Source organism: Pituophis catenifer, unplaced genomic scaffold, assembly GCF_029215685.1.
Source record: "Pituophis catenifer annectens isolate HBS135680 unplaced genomic scaffold, rPitCat1.0.hap2 SCAF_3, whole genome shotgun sequence".
NCBI lineage: Eukaryota > Metazoa > Chordata > Lepidosauria > Squamata > Colubridae > Pituophis > Pituophis catenifer.
The window spans coordinates 26,610,133-26,627,737 of record NW_027256883.1 but is presented as its reverse complement, the minus strand read 5'-3'; the positions used below and the strand labels follow the sequence as shown (position 1 = coordinate 26,627,737).

General features: G+C 34.6%; 1 protein-coding gene across 2 annotated transcripts in view; it reads left to right on the top strand.

Moving 5' to 3' along the window:
* The window catches only part of VPS13B (vacuolar protein sorting 13 homolog B), a 316,205-nt gene that overhangs the window by 24,658 nt on the left and 273,942 nt on the right, over positions 1-17,605 (top strand). For both annotated transcript variants that reach the window (XM_070940432.1, XM_070940433.1), the window contains exons 7-16: positions 276-520; positions 3,745-3,840; positions 4,384-4,506; positions 6,153-6,290; positions 8,162-8,249; positions 11,240-11,431; positions 12,839-13,008; positions 13,235-13,429; positions 13,886-14,010; positions 17,248-17,429. In XM_070940432.1, coding sequence (XP_070796533.1) covers positions 276-520; positions 3,745-3,840; positions 4,384-4,506; positions 6,153-6,290; positions 8,162-8,249; positions 11,240-11,431; positions 12,839-13,008; positions 13,235-13,429; positions 13,886-14,010; positions 17,248-17,429 — 1,554 coding nt within the window. The remainder of the gene's footprint in view (positions 1-275; positions 521-3,744; positions 3,841-4,383; positions 4,507-6,152; positions 6,291-8,161; positions 8,250-11,239; positions 11,432-12,838; positions 13,009-13,234; positions 13,430-13,885; positions 14,011-17,247; positions 17,430-17,605) is intronic.

The window sequence follows — 17,605 nt, the reverse complement described above, 5'->3', positions numbered from 1 at the left end:
ATTTTTAAAATATATAAATATATATTTTAATTATATCAAATACATAAACTACTATCCTTAATTGTACAATGCATTTGGAAATGGATATTTTATAAATATGTTCAGTCCAGCAAACAAGAAAATTAAATCTTCTCTTCATGTTAATTATAACAAGACATTTAATATATTCAGGCAGAAAAAATGTCTTTTCTTCTACAGAGGTAAATACAAATTGGCTTCAATTTTTTGTGGCTAAAATTGCATTGTTAATTAGCTCTGTTTCTTTATGTTTTAAGGTGCAGAAGACGAAATAGGCAAAGACATTTCTCCAGAATTTTACATTCCACAAGATGATGATCAACAGCAAGGATGGGTATCGTGGGCCTGGTCGTTTGTACCAGCTATTGTGAGCACTGATAATGAAGACACAGATGATATTGGAATGGATGACGGAATGATGAACCAACAGAAAAGTCCAATCATTAAGGATCCCATTGTTTCCATAGGATTTTATTGCACAAAGGCAACAATCACTTTCAAAGCAAGTATTTTATTTTTAATACTAGTATATTTTTAGCTGTATTTAATTGAGTGATGAATCAAGTGCAGTAGGTACAAACAAGATCACTCAAATTCTAATACTCTGAGAAAATGTATATAAAATGTATTTTATATATTTGGTTATTGTAGTTGTTAGGCCAGGATAGTGCATCAAACTGTTGTCAGGCGGGGAAGCCACTGCCCTCTTCATCTCTCCCAATCTGCCTATCTCCTCCCATCTCTGCCCTTTTAGTGTGCTGCATTCTGCTGACTACCCTGCTGTTCTCTTTTACCCATAAATGACTTTCGCCATCTTTTTCCTTCTGCTGCTGGCCCAGTATACATGTGCTGGGTGAGGATGCAGCCCTGGGATGTGTGCACCGTGCAGTGAGTATGAGGGGGCTGCAGAGCCTCACCTGCCAAAAGGAGTTTGCCAAGCTGACCGAGGAGGATGCAACAGGATAGGGAGGTGTGCAACAAGTGTCCACCCTATAAAATTTGATAAGGTTTATTGCACAAACCTATGACAAAGACCCAAAAGAAGGATCAAACAACTGAAAAATAATAAATGAAGAAAGGAATGTAATCACCCTGAAAGGGGGGGGGGAGCTTTAATTCTCTGCAGATTTATTTATTTATTTATTTATTTATTTATTTATTTATTTATTTATTTATTTATTTATTTATTTATTTATTTATTTATTTATTTATTTATTTATTTATTGCTTCCTGAACATTTATGGCATTACACATGATACTTTGTTTTCTCTGTCAGTAATCCTCTGACAGAATTAGTCTAATAGCCCCAAATTATCTATTAAATCTCAGTGCTAAATGAAGATCTGAACCTAGGCTTTCTTGGAGCAAAATTGTTATTACTACATTTGAGCTATAACATCTATGTTATCAATTATTTTCTCTGTTACGAAATAAAAATCACAGAGTTTTCTTAGTGATCTATGAGCTTAGTTGTTTACTTGCAAGCATTTCGCTTCCCAACTAAGTAACATCATCAGTGCCTAACATTATCAGAGCCCAGGTATCATCCATTATAAGTGAGCATGGATGATATTACCTAGTTAGGTAATGAAACATTGGCAAGGCAGGTGAGGTCTGTTTCCCAGGGTGAAGGTGGAGACTGTGTGGGAGATGCTGTTTGGGATGGCAGCAGAACTGGAAGAAGCATAGTGATGCAGGCTTCTCAGATGCGCAGTGTGCACTATGCAGCTTGTGTTGGAACACTCCTGGAAAACCAGAACTCAGGCTTCAGCAAGGAGTGGAGGTGAGCCCAGCATTAAGAGTTAACCTGTGGTAAGTGGGGCAGCCAATAAATTTCACGAACAAATAAATAAATCTATCCATAGGCCCTCTGCTTGCTTTTGCCCCAGTCTTCTTCTTGCAAAGGCTCACAAATGGCCAGCAACTTCCAACATGAACTGCGTAGTGTGTGTCAGAAGTATACCAGGAGAACTGATCAGCGGGGCTTCAGCAAGGAGTAGAAGTGAGACCAGCTCTGGCAGAACTTGCCCACAGGTCCTCTACTTGCTCTCAGCCCAGCTTTCCTCCCGCAAAGTCTTATGAATGGCCAGCAGCTTCCAATGTGCCGAAGCCTACAGACCTTGCAACTCCTTACAATTCTTCCAGTTCTGCCACCACCCCAGATGGTATCTTCCAACAACTTCCAACTTCCTCCATGAACTGCCACTCTCCTACTTCACACAGCATTGCGCCTCACTGTCCAGCTAGCTACTCCCCAGCTGGGCCTGGCGAGCTCCCTTCATCAGGTCAGGCTCCATCATCCCGCTGTGTTCACTGTGTGCACCTCAGGGCTGCACCCTCTTCAACTGCCTGGATCCTGGGCCAACATCAGGAAGAAGAGGATGGTGAAGGTCAACTGGAGGGAGCAGCAGCAAGGGGATATCAGGGATATAGTGTGTGGTAGAGTGCAGGGCACTCAGAAGGGCAGAGATGGGGGGGAAATGTATGTGTGGGAAATTCTCCAGCAGTTGTAAATATGGGTAGATTGCAAAGCAGCTGAATTCACATAACCAATGTGGTGCTACAATGGCGTATCTTTGGGAACTGGGCGCAAGTCTTTTATTCAGTGCTGCTTTGACGTCAAACAGTTACTGAATGAATCATAATAAGTCAAAGACTACAACTCCTGCAGATTGACCATTTTAGCTATTCTTGTACATTTCCCTGCATTAAAATAATTTAACCATATTCCAAAATTGTTAATATTACATTTCTACATTATAAATTGGAATACTTAAAGGTATTATGCTGGCATTTAGAAGGCAAACATTAGAATCTATTGTTCTGCTTGAATGCTAAAAATGTATGGAATTAATTTGTGGTTCATATTTTGGTCAAAAATGAGGTCAGGTTTCTGCATTAGCATTCTGAGTAGCTGATACTACTCCAGCTTAAAAAAATCATACCAAATTAAATGTAGCATTTTCCTAATAATGTCAGAAATTGTTCTTGCAATGTTTGAGTTCTTTTAATCAATTAATTGCTTTTCCTCTACAATAATTGCATACAGCTGAAGATTTTTTCCTGTTTTACTTGAATGTTTGCCTTATGCAATTGTGCTTCAAAATGTCAACCATGTGTATACTCAGTCGGAAATGACAAAGTAATGAGAACTTCTAGAAATTTTGTTTTATGAGAAAGTTAGAAATTATTTTGGCAGTTAAAGATGAACAGGGTGCTGGGAACAAGCAAAATATTAATCTACCTATTTTAGTGAATAATGCTAACCTTTTTAACCAGTGTATGTGTGTGTTTGTGTCTGTGTGTAAAGTTGAAGTATTTTCTTATGATTTAAAGTTCATAAGGGTCAATGGAATACTTCCATCTTTTAAATTACTTCCTGTGTTATTGCAGTGTGCTTCATAACATTTGGTTTTATTCATAAACTATGTTACACCTGCACAGAGGGTAATTTATCTTTTCTCTTCATCTTTTATGATTGGAGAAAGGAAAAGTATTTCATTTTTTTTCCAATTGTAGCAGTATGTGGCTAAAATAGTATATTTATGTCCAAGTTATTTTCTGTGTGGACAATGCATCATAGCTATTTTAGTGTGCCTGTTTCCTGCATTATCATATTAACCAAAACTAAAATATGTCATCATTTTTTCTTATAGAATAATGAGATCTTGCATGTATTTAATTCTAATGTTGACTAATGGTAAATCTCCTCCTATTGTTACATAGCTTACTGAAATGCAAGCTGAAAGTAGTTATTACAGTCCACAGAAAGTAAAATCCAAAGAAATAATTTGCTGGCAACAAGAAGGAACTACAATTGAGGTAATTTTTCCACTATTTTTGTACAGTGTTAATTTATAGTAGAAATCTTGGCATCAGTAGTTTTTCATCAGTATTATTATTTTCAGCTGGCAGTTACAGTATTGTTTTTATATTCCTCTCTTATTGGACAATTGTAATTATTGAAAGAGATCCATTTTTAGATTATAACTATACTCCAGAAATGTGTGTATTTTCATGTCTTCCCATTACAAGTACTCTTTTATTTGATTTATTTTTTAAAATTAAGTATAGTGAGCCTACATACAAGATAATCCATAGAGCTATTAATTTCACTGTAGTGTCCAGGATTGTAAATTAACTGGAAGTCAAAAACATTCCAGAAAAATGCAATGGCAAATCATATATATTCTATTTTCAAGAAAACTGAATAATTTTGCCTAATTTTCACCAGAAGTTGAACTCTTTGGGTGTCTTTATTTTCTTGTTTTATTTATGTATATATAACTAGGTGCAGGATCCCACTGTAGTTTGAATATTAACCATTGCCCATTGTTTTTATATCACGTTAAATTTTCTTCCCAGGCCCTTATGAGAGGAGAACCTTTCTTTAATTGCCAGATAGGATTTGTTGGTTGCCAAGCTTTTTGCCTTAAAGGAATTATGGGAGTTAAAGATTTTGAAGAGAACAAGAATAGAAGTGAATCAGTGAGTATAATTTATATTTTATTGGATCACACATATGCTAATATGTTAGAAAGCCTGGAAACAGTTTTAGAAATTTGTAAAAGATCCTGACTTAGATCCAGAGTGCCACGTCTTATTCTGAAAGTCAGAACAGGATTTAAGTAGCGCTTTTTAAGTAATAGAAAGTAATTTTGAAACTGTTTTTAATTAGTGCCTCAGTGATTTAAGTATCAGTGAGAACAAAAGTCCCAATATTGTATATATGTTCGGCTCATGAACACATCTGAAGTACTTTTTTAGATCCCACAGTAAAAAAAGAAATGGGCAGGACAGTTTCAACTAAAGAGTTGATAACATGTTGGAAAATCACTGTATTTATCAATATCAGTGTTCATTTGTTCAAACTCTCAAACACTCTGGTGTGTGTAGGTGTGTGTAGGTGTGTGTATGTGTGTATAAAGAGAAAGGGGGATAATATAGATTGATAGATATAGGTATAAATATAGATATAGGTATAGATATAGATATTAGATAGATATAGTCTGTGTATACACACATACCCTAATGATTGATAACTTTGATCAAACTACTGAAATTATATAATTAATAAATGCTATTAAAGTATTTTCCCCCTAAATTTCAGTTTCCTGTAGTAAAAGCTCTAGCTGTGTGCGATCTGGTGTAGGAGGTGGACTGGCTGACCAGAGGGAGGAGTCAAACGGGGAATTAGTCTGGTGTCCCTATATGGGCGCAAGAAGTTAAAGACTGACCTTCCCTGAATGCCATCGAAGTTTATCTAGTCTCACCCTGCTGCACCATCAGTCTGAGAAGGTTCCTATGTATAGGCTTGAACAAAAAACCAGCTAGTTGAACTCTTGAGGTGTGGGTCTGGTTGTTTATGCCTGACATAGATGAAGTAGGATATATAATAAAGCAATTATATATTTATACAAAATGTAGGGCAGAGTTAGTTTAATTTGCTAATAATGAGTTCACATACAAATCTTATTTGCTGCACAGTATTTTGTGGTGATCCTAGTAACTGTGAGATATTTTATGAAATTTAAAAGAAAATACAGGTACTCCTCCACTTATGACCACAATGGAGCCCAGAATTTTGGCCATGAGTTGTTGCTGTCATATGTCAAGATAGCACATGACCAGACTTGATTATGATCATTTTTATGATGGTTGTAAAGCAAATCACTGAATCACACAGTTGTTAAATGAATCACATAGTTATTAAACAAATCCATTCTCTTTAATGGTTTTTTTTTTTGCAGGAAACTGGCAAAAAATGTAGCAAATTGCTACACATGTTTGCAGAATACTACAGCCAAATGTAAATGTGAACCAGTTGCCAAGTCCTGAAATGTGATCATGTGACCACAGGGGGAGTAGCAGTCAGAACTTTGAGAATAGATCATAAGTAGCTTTTTAAAAGTTCATTGCAACTTTGAATGGTCATTAAACAAACGGTCGTAAGTCAAAGAGTACCTGTAAAGATATTGTGTGTATTGAATTAGGGTGAGGGTGAGCAAACTCCACCAGTTATTATGTACAGTATTGGAACCAATCTGCATTTGTGAAAAATATGTTTATTTAAGTTCTACGCTGTGATTTCTTTATATTCTTACATATTTTATTTTATTCCCCTTTTATACCAGGAAGCATGCTTTTTCCACTGTGGAGAAAATCTCAGTACAAAAGGAATGACATATCTTACCAATTCACTATTTGATTATAGAAGTCCTGAAAACAATGGTGTCCGTGCAGAATTCATTTTGGATGCAGCTGCTCATAAGGTCTTTTTCATCCCTAATTTGAGTTTGCTTAATAGTCAGATTTTTTGTCTTTATACACTTTATGTTTAGTAGATATAGTTATAAAATATGTGTTACGCAATTTCTTAAAATATTTTATTACTTGCTGGCCTTAATTTTTGTGCTGAGAAAGGTATATGAGTGTTATATCCAGAAACTCTTGGAATACATATTTTTCTTTACCATGAGGTGACCAAGTGTGTTACTTCTAGTGGTGTAAAAAAAAAAAAATAATAGCCCTTTTTAATTGGAAATAATTTTCAGTAGGTATTAGGTATTCATTAAACCACTTTATGTAATGAAATTATTGATTAGTTGTGGGTAGGCTACTATCTTGCAGCATAACCTTAAAAAGATTTTGTGCTTATTAAAATAAGATAAATGTAGTATGCTCCCTTAAGCGATATCAAAGATTGTCAAAGTGTAAATGTGAGAAATGAAAGTTAGTATATCCATTAAACTTGTTAACTTTTGGTACTTAATTACAGTTTTTAAAGGGCAAAAGTTATTTGCCATCGGAATATTCAGAAGCAATAGGCTAATTTCCTAACAACGTTCACATTCAGATTCTTTAAAGCAATATAGTTTGAATTCAAGTGTCCAGGATTTCGTTTTTTTCAAAAGAACTTTTGAGGTTGCCCAATTAGAGAACAGTGCAATGCCTGACAATTAAAATTGGGATAGAGAGGTGGAAGAAACTTGATAACATTTTTGAGGCAGCATCTTCAGAGGTTAATTGCAATAGAGTGGTACCTCGATATTTGTCTGGGATTCTTTCCGTGAGGTGCAGTGAGTACTAAAAACAACGAATAAGTACCATGTGGCCCTTTAGGAGTAGTGAGTCACGAGGCAGCTGATGCCAGCAAGTTCTACCTTGCACATCAAGTACTAGGAAAAGGTATGAGTATGGGAACAAGATTTTTGCATGAAAAAGCATTGAGTATCAAATTCTATGAATTTTGAAGCAGTCGAGTAGCAAGGTACCACTGTATTATACATGTAATTTCATTATTCATTCCCTATGTCTCAATTATTTTCAATATCGTGAAAATAGAAACTTACATTGAATTGCCTTTTCCATTTTTCTCCTTCAATTTTTTGGAGCTTTTCTCAATCCATTTTGTTTTTATTGATTACTTATTATTTACTACTCAAACCATTTATAAACATCTTAAAAAGTAACAGTAGATGTATGATTCTTGGAATGCTCTTTCCTTCCTTCCTTTCTTTGTGAGAAATCTCAGTTTATATGGTGAACTTTCTATCGATTCTCAGTCTGATCTGACTGATAAACTTACTTTGTTAAAGCTTGAAGTATTCCTTTATTAGTAGTATATAGCTACTCCTCAGCTAATATCACCTTCAAGTCTAATGACATGATTAGACTGTTATTTAAGGTTCATTGCTTCCTATAGACAATGAACAAACAATTCCTGCTGAGTTCAAATAAACCTAATTGATTCAGACTCCATTTCCTAAACGTTTTGTAAATTGCAAATGTTAGATTTTTAGTCACCTGGTTTACTAGGAAATGAGAGGTCAGATTGAGATAATTCACTCAATTTAAGATACTAATTAACTAGCTTCTGTTGGTAAAACTGAACAAAAGATCCAGAAGGCTTATAGATGCCCTTTTGTGTAGCCTGGTATGGAAGTTGCATTAGCTGTTTGAAGGATGAATTCTTTGACTAACCTCTGTCCTTTGTATTGATAAGCTTTACCATGTATTCATGCACAAACCCAAACAAGCATATATCTTTAGTACTTCTATATGGCTCTGATACCATTGGGTTATAATCTCAAGATTCTTTCTTAAGAGAACATTAGTTGTATGTACTTTGCTTTGTTGGTAGGAGATGTACACAGAGATAACAGGAATGCAGAGGTTTGGGGCTTTCTACATGGATTATCTGTACACAATGGAGAGCACCAGTGGCAAAGGTACTTAATTTCTTTGTTTGCTTTCTCTTTGAATAACAGAAACAAAAGCTTATTCAGAGGCACCTGACAGTCCTTGACCGACTGTCCTTAGGCTTACCTTTTTAAAGCCTAACTTAAATCTGGCCTGATTTCTTTAATACCTGTTTGTCCTTCATCCACCTCTTGTTTTTTGTTCAGAGATTTCAGAATAAAATAATATGCATAGTGATACCTTATAATTTTTTAATTTAGACTGAGGGAACCTGGGTTCAGATCTCCACTTTGAGGAATGCCGAGTTACAAAAACAGCTTCCAGAGGCAAAGGGGAAGTGAAAAACCAATTATTATAACTTACTTAAAAGATGTAATTCAGTATGGGTAAAAGCTAAAAAGAAGAATCCATCAAACACTGAGGCAGTTTGTTTCAGGAAACTCTGTGCATTAGGAAGTGCTTTCTGATGTACTTTCCAGTTTAATCAAATCTACTTTTCTTGTAGTTTTGAGCTCATTGGAGGAACAGAACAAATTTGTTCAATGGTACTTATTCCCAGGTTACTTACATAAGATTGTGCTGAATAAATAAGCCCACTCCTTATTTCCCATTGGCATTGATGAATTCACCATCAATCAGTTATAAAAGGCAGCTTTACTAGGAACAGCTTACATCCTACAACAATACCTTAAATACAACCAAACAACATCTACCTATCCCAGGTCTTTCAGAAGAATTCAATAAGTAAATAAAAATGTGAAATTCAGTTTAAACATCTCCCTGACTGTATAATCAGCACATTAATAAATAACTTTCTGTCTATTCTCCACAGAGCAACAATTTTAATATTAATAGTTACAAGGGTTATCTAAATATTTGATTCATTGTGATATATAATAAACTAAATGATAACAGTAATATATCAATGGCATATAAATAATAGTTCTTAACTTTATGACATCTTTTTATAAATTGTGGCTTTAGTCTTTGTAGCTTTGGTCTGGTGATGTCACATTCTTCTGATCTTCTTATAAATAAATATTTGTTTCATTAGTAAATAAAAGGTTGCATGTCTGCAGTTTTTTCTTGTTGTTTTGGGTTTTTTTTTTGGAACAACTGATTTTCCATTAGTTTTCTTTGAAGGTTGATTCCTTCTCTTAGCGGTGATAGCTACCTTTAAACTTACCCCCATCTGCTCTCACCACTTTCACCTTCCCCACTGTAAGAAATGTGGACCTGGCCTTGGAAACAGAGGAGGATCAGGTGGCTGTTAAGGGGGCATTTTCACAAAAAAATTAATCTTAAGAGAAAAAGCAACTCACCAACACTGGCAGGGCAAGCTACTTTATATAAACAGGGAGCAAACCCCACACTCACGTGTACTGATGTTGTTACATAGTTGGATAATGGAAGGTCTGCAAGCAAACAGCCAAGCTCAGAGAGCTCCAAGGACCCTGCAAACTCAAAATAACTCCATCTTGATTTTATTTGATCTATGATGGGATTGAAAGAAACCCAGACCAGCTTCCAAATTTAGCTATTTTGCCTTATAACAATAAAGAGAGTAAGGATAAGTAATAAAGGAATCCCTGCTTGTCTGGTTTTTGGCCTGCACTAACCTGAAGGTCTGACGCCCTCCCCCCATTCCTTTTTCATCTTATCAACCAGGATGACATTTTCAGAAGCTCATACATCCATCATCATTACTGTCAGGGTCATTAGGGTTACAGACTCCTTTCCTTGCACCCTGGGAGTAATCCCCTAGGTGGAGAAGGATTAAGTTTAATAATTTTTCTAAAATGAAGATTCCAAAGATATTAAAAGAATCATGACTTGGTGTTGGCTATTTCATTTGTTCGAAAGTTCAGTTAAACATCCTTTGCATTTCAATTAGATATTGTTTGCATTGTTCGGATTTACAGTGTGGAATACAACAGTAATATTTTCTGCTACGATGGTGAGTTTTAATGCTAGTTGTGGCTTCATGCCTCATTGCCTTTTGGTTAGAGGCTGTGTTAGATATAAATGTTCCTCTCTCTGATCCTTCTCTGGTGTGACTTTAAGAAACTTAGAAGCTTTTGCTTCATTATAATTTGTCTTTCATTTAGTTCATTATCTGAACGTGAAGATCTCTGATTGGTTGAAATAAACCAGTTTTAGATACTATATTTATGTATACATTAAACTGTAATAGTTTTTTACATCTCTTCTCAGCAACATAATTCCTTTTCACACTTTAGATTTAATTTGGGTCACTCCTAGTATTTTCAGAGAAAAGAACAGAAATCATAACTAGTGGACGTGAATTAAAGGAAATACAGTTGAATTGGATCTGTGAAAAATGTAGTTTCACTTGTGCAGGCAGTACATGTATTTCTTGTGGATTTTGGCTGTATGCTTTGAGCCTTTTTTTTTTAAGGGGAGGATGGAAATGAATTACTTCCTAGAATCAGATATCTCCTTTATATTACCATTTGTCCACCCCTTCCTCATAACTGTTACTAAAGTTATATTGGTATAAGGAAATTGGGCTTCCTTGTGAATTATAGATGCAGTAAAAATTATTCTTTGAGATAAACATACTTAATTAAATCTGTCTAAAATACTATTTCTTTAGCTGAATTTAATTTTGAACTGGCCAGTTTCCTTGGGCTAACAGTGGGAGAAGCGAGCTTAAATGCCCTGTAAATTTGATTTATATGCTGCTGTTCTCTTGTTTTCTGGCAAAGTTTGAAACAGTATTTTGTAAAATGATAGGGAAATGTTTAATTACCTCATTGTGCTATTATTGTTTATATACATTGACTATTTTCAAACTTCAAGACTCAGGACAGCAGCTTCCTTATCTTTCCATAACTGGATCTTTAAAGAGAAAAGAAGTCCTTTGGTGTGTTATGTGTCATGTGTCCATCCATTGGTGCAAATACTAACCTGTGATATTTGCTGTATAATAAAATACCTTCCGTAACATTTTCTTATTATATATTAACACCCCAAAACTGACTAACATATATTTTAGGGTCTGGAAATCAGCCAGATGTAACTTCTGTGAAGATTGAAGACTTCAGTGGTGTTCAGGAGATGTCTACAAAAAGTCTAATTATAGGACCTCTCAGTCTTCGACTTGATAGCAGTGCAGTGCACAGAATTATAAAAATGATTGTTTGTGCTCTGGAACATGAATATGAACCTTATAGCAAGTCTAAATTAGGTATGTTTTGTGAATTTTGATTTTTTAAAAACAAGGTAGCTGAGTTTTCATTGAAAAACTTCAAGGATAAATATGCATGTGAGAGAGAAACTTCTGTGAGATTTCAGCTGAGTGTTGTCTATTGTTGTCCCACAGTTAGTCCATTTTATTATCTGCTTAAGGAATTGATTTATTGAATCTTTTGAGAATTGAAAATGAGAAATATTATGATATATTGTAATACACTATATATTATTTTAAATTATACTTCAAATGGTAATTTTTAAAAAGATCCTGCATAAGAGGAAACATGTCCAGTCAGGCATATCTTCAAAATTATTATTTAAATAAAAGCATGTCACTTTACAAAGAATAAAAGAATAGATTTAGTAAGGAGAGAAGAAAAACAAGGGAAGAATATACTTGCAGTACTGCTAAAATCATAATGAGGGTACATTTAAGCTATAAGAAGTATTTCAAGCAAATATATTGAGACATTTTTATGTTAGTGGCATGCATTTATTGGTTTATTTAGCAATATAGTAGTTCAGCATATGATACAATAAAAAGCAATTAAAATAATAAATATGTGCTATTGTGATGACCAGTCTGAGCTTGAGTGCAGGGTCAAATGCATCATTAGTATTTTGAATGGAGCCCTATGCTCCCCAAAAAGACATAAGCCTAGCGCCCGCCCCCCCAAAGTCCATTGACTCTATCTGTCACCAATTTGCCTTGACTGTTAGTAGATCAGAGTCTTGTACAGGCTGTACAACTCCCAGTACTTTTGAACTCTATCCTGGCTCTTGGTTTCTTATGACTGAGAGTTACAGCCTGTTAGCTTGCTGAAATGGTGCCATTTTAACTGCTTTCCTGGATCTGGTGGTGGTGGTGGTTACCCTCAAATACTTTCCCCAGATGTCCAACAGACAGATTCTATTTTGGCAATGTCTTCCCTGCTATACCCTAGTACTATGCCATTAACAGCTTTAAAGTTGAGGAACAGCACTTTAAGTTGGGCCAGGAAGTATACTGATAACGAGTGCCAAGATTCAAATCAGGGGTTATTCATTCTGTACTAGCTGGATAACCTTATCTGCATTCTACTTGCTGTGTTCTGTACTAATTGTAAAAGTAGCCCCACATAGTGTCTGATCTAGCAGTCTAATTATATGATTATTAGATTGTGTACTTGTTGCCTGTTGCTAACCTGGTTAACTGGAGCACCAGCCAAAGTTGGACAAAGGCCCTCCTGGCTACAGCTTCCATCTGCTATTCTACAAGGATTCAAGAGTCCAAGGCAAGCCTAAATCATGATCTGACTTGTTATGTCTAAATTAAGACAAATTGATAAAATAAAATATTGGAGGTACTATAGACATTTATTTTGGTAATTATATTAAATTTAACCAACTCTTATTATTATAGATTTTATAGAAGGAGCCAAAGTTTTGCCAAGCACAGAAGAAGCTGCTGCCTTAGAGGAATATATTCCAACTCGGATCACAACCTTTACCATTTTGAAATGCACTGTCACTATTCCTATGGCTGAATTCAACTTGCTTGCCCATTTATTGCCTGTCATCATGGGTCAAAAGGTGCTATAAATTTATGAACTATTTATAATTAACGTCCGTGCTTTGGGGTAGATATTATTTTTTATGTAGTCTTAACATAGTTTGTGTGTATTTGTACATATGCTAAATTTATAATAAAGTAGGTGATCTTGAGTTATATATAAACTATATTTGGAATTATGTAGTTTAAAACTTCCAAGTTTTAAATATAACTTTATCCGTGTATTTTGTGTCCTATATCCTGAAGAGTTCAAGCAGCTTCTTAACTACAACGAATCTTCAGTTGCTACGGCCTCTGCCTTGCATCCGAATATTGGTAGATAAAATGATCTTGGAACATTCAGTGCCAATGAATGCCGATCAACTTGTGCAATATGTCAGCAGCCTTAATCAACCATCTGATAATTTACTTCACTATTGCTATATGCACTGTTATCTTAAGGTATGTTTTATTCTTTTTTTCTGTTCAGTAAATAATGTAGGACATCCCACTGGTATCTTCTTAATAATGCAACAGGAACATATAACTGTTTATCATATTATGGGCCATTGGTTCCAAGGTATAGTAAATCATGCTGTCTTAGCATTGTTCATTTAGCTCCTTGCGTGATTTCTCTGCTTAGACCAGAGGTCTTCAAACTTGGCAGCTTTAAGACTTGTGGACTTCAACTCCCAGAATTCTCCAGCCAGCTATACTATACTGGCTGGAGAATTCTGGGAGTTGAAGTCCACAAATCTTAAAGCTGCCAAGTTTGATTGATAAGTTAGACCTCTGGCTTAGACTTTCTAAAATATGCAGAAAAGCAAGAATCTCATGGCATTGAAATGAAAAAATATGTTGATGAAAAAGCCCCAAATATTTATATTTTGTTATTGACTATGTTATTTCTTTTTAAAGATATTTGGTTTTCAGGCGGGATTGACATCATTGGATATTAATGGATCTTATAGTTTACCAACTTCAGTAATTCCTTCCTTCAGCACAGCTGTATATGGCAAAATGCTTAAGCTACCTAAATACTGGTAAGCGTTTCAGAATGTGTATATATGTATAAACGCAATCTGTCAATCAGGATCCATAATTTTTTGAGCATGGAAATTTATTAAATAAGTTCCTTACATCAATCTGTATTTTTCAGCCTCCAGCTATTATTCGGCTAGATTAAATTTTCAACATTTTTCTTTCATTTTAATAACAACTTTAATTTATACTAAGGCAAACAATTAGATACAAGTATATAAGTAGTCCTTGCTTAACAACCTGTCATTTTTTGATGGCTACGAAACAGGTGTTTTATGGCCCCTATAGCTCCCCTGGCCTTCGTAAATGCTTGCACCACCTTCCAATCCTTGTCACATGACTGTATGTTAGATGGCTCATCTTTTACAACCTGTTGTGGTATTTCATGCTCATGTGACCATGATTCATTATGTATTTTGTCTGTTTCTGGCTTTTTTTTTTTTGCCAGTTAGTGGCAAAAGACATCCATTTAAATGAATGGGTTTCCTTAACAATTGCAGCATTCATTTAATGAATGCAGCATCCGCACTTGCTTAATGACCTCTGCAAAAAAGGCTGGAAAATTACTTCCAGTCACATGGGTGAATTAATTTATGGCCATGACTTACAAGGTTGTTGAGGACTAGCTGTGGTAATGGAGTAGGAATAAATGAATATTACAACCAGATTGCTAAATGTAGTCTGCAATGAATAGAACTCCAGATGAAATACATCAAATGGTATTTGAACTGATTTATCCAAATCAGCCTGCAGACTGAGAGCTTCATTAAAGTCATTTAGTGAATGGGAACTAGTCCTGAAGAATAACCTGGTAATGAGATTAAACTTGCACATACACTTTGTTTTTTTAAATTACACCAGCTGCTTTATCTGGGTTTTGAGATTTTACATATCAGTGTTGCTTAAAGTATACACATTGGATGATACACATGTTCTACCTATCCAACAGACCATCATTTTTTAAAAACAAAGATATTTTATGAACTATTATAGAATTCTCCTTGTGGTATGTTTTGAATAATAATTGAAAATCTCAATTTTATTTCTTGGATAAACCTGCAACCTACATAGCTTTCTTTGTTTTTATTTAAAAATATTTTCAAACATTATGTATCAGTATATATTATTATTGTAATATTTGTACTTCTAAATTGTATTTGAAAAATTTGACTAGAATATTTCATTGCCTGGATGAAATAACACATTTAAAAATATTTGTCACTATCAAGCAACATATTTGGAATGATTAGCTAAAAAAGTTATTAATAGGAATGTTACTTTTGGTTGGTTGGTTGTGATGCTACATGACTAGAGCAGAGGATTCTGGGTAGTACATGGAAATCTGCATTAAATTGTGTTGTAAAATTCTAAAGTTATTGCCATTTGAAACCATTTTAACAAAATATGTAACTTGTTTACGTATTTCTTGGGTTTAAATCTTTTCTAATTAAAGCATCATAACTAACATTTTAATACTTAGTGTTAACTTTAAATTGTAATATTTAGGAAGGGCACTGGAAGTGTTCTTGTTTTACTTCATTGTTTTAATCATGAATTTGTGGAAAGTCAATAAACTCCAGCATCTTGATTTTGCCTGGTGGCTGTGAGTTCAATGCAATTATATGCAAATGACACCAAGTTTCTGGTTTGGCATCAGAGATATCCATTAAGCATTAGCCTTTTTAAACCTTCAGATGACAAAAAATAGATATGCTACTCACCTGTGGTCTGTGAGATGGTAGTGACTGTGAGGCATGTTTTAAATCTGGCTTGTTGGGAAAAGACTCTGATTTGGGTGATCTCCCACTCACCCCCTTATCAGTCAGCAAGCTTGTTCATTAGTTTTATTTCTAAAATATTTATTTTTTATTTGGATTATTGTTTTTTGCTATAGATATTTTGTATTTTACAGTTCATAATTTATATTTGTCACTGAGGTTGAAGAAGTACTGTATTTCCATGTAACAACATAAAATATAGAGTTAACATTTGTGTGCATTTGTGTGCATGCAAAAGTTCCAAAACTTTTGGGAAGTGACCATATTCAGGTCGATTTGCATTATTTGGTTCTCGTCTCTTTTAATCATTTGCTGAAATTAAGTAGTTGCAATAACTGACAACGCTATGAATATATGACAAGCCTTTCTCTCTTTTTAAGATTAACTGAACATGTTGAAGTGCATAATAGCCAATTTGATTATATTTAGCCTTTTCTTTAGATTCTTTAACAGCCCTCTTGCCTGATTCCCCCCGCCCAAACTATTTTTTAATCACAAGTTTCTAGTAGCAGGTCCACTAGTCTTATGTTTGGGAAAATGAACTTATTTTACTGTGCAGGATATGAGTAATAAAAAATAATTTTAGGAAATTCTTGGCAGATTCCAGTCTTACATTTTGGGACATTATATAAAGCTGTGCAGCCAGCTGTTCACTGCTATGTTCTTTAAATCACGAAGGGGTGTTGATTTTAAAAGGAATGGGTTATTTCTAGTGTTATACATACTTGTGTTTCATAGGCTGTAGATTTGCATGGCCTTTGCTTAAGGACTGAACTCTATTCTCATTTAAAAATAGCGCTTAAACTTAGTTTAGCAGATTTTTCAAAACATTTTGCTAACCTGTATCAAGGGAGTAAGTGTCTTTTTAAAATAAGGACAGAATTTTGTCCTCTCTGCCCCAATAATGTTATGGCATAGTCTATGAAAACAATGGATTGCTTCAAATAATTCTGGAACCTTCAAAAACTACAAAAGTACACTGGGTTCTCATGCAATTTTCATAGGTTCTGAAGGTTACACAACTTCCGGAGGGTTTGGGGGCCACATGATAGTACACCCCATTCTTGTGTGGTTTCTATAGCTTCCAAAAATCACATGTGACTGGGGCGTGCTTTGGAGAATAGTTGCTGGGTGTTGGTGAATGCTGGCGTGTGACCCAAAACATCATGGCATTTCACCTTTAATGTGTGTCAAATGTTCTTCATCACTGTTCTAACCCCTAAATTGTCTTGTAATTTAGAAATTTAATTTGTCATGCATTGCAGGACTATATGGAGATTGTCTGTCTGTCTGTCTATGTATGTATGTATATATATATATATATTTATGTACACTATGAATGAATGTATGTATGAATGTATGTATGTATGTATGTATGTATGTATGTATGTATGTATGTGTATATGTTCCAATGATAATACTAGGGAATTCTAATTTCTTCCATCCTTTTTTATTTTCTAGGTCTAAGCGATCTAATACTGCAGTGAATGAATTTATATTTGAACTTCCAACTTTGACAATTCAGGCAACGAGAGCTCAGAATTTTCTAATGCAAACTATTTGGCAGAGTTGGGTTTATACTGGAAATTCCAGTTCATCATTAGTGAATGAAAGTTTAATGAATGAAGTCTTCCAAATATCAGGTAATGACAACATTTTTATGTATGGTGTGTCATTCATTCATTCATTCGTTCGTTCGTTCATTCTTATGTTTAAAGTTGAGATAAAGTTTTTTAAAAATATTCTGATGTGATCTAAGTCAGTTTGTACATGTAAAAACTGTACAATAAAATGTATTGAATATATTTGGAAAAAACTG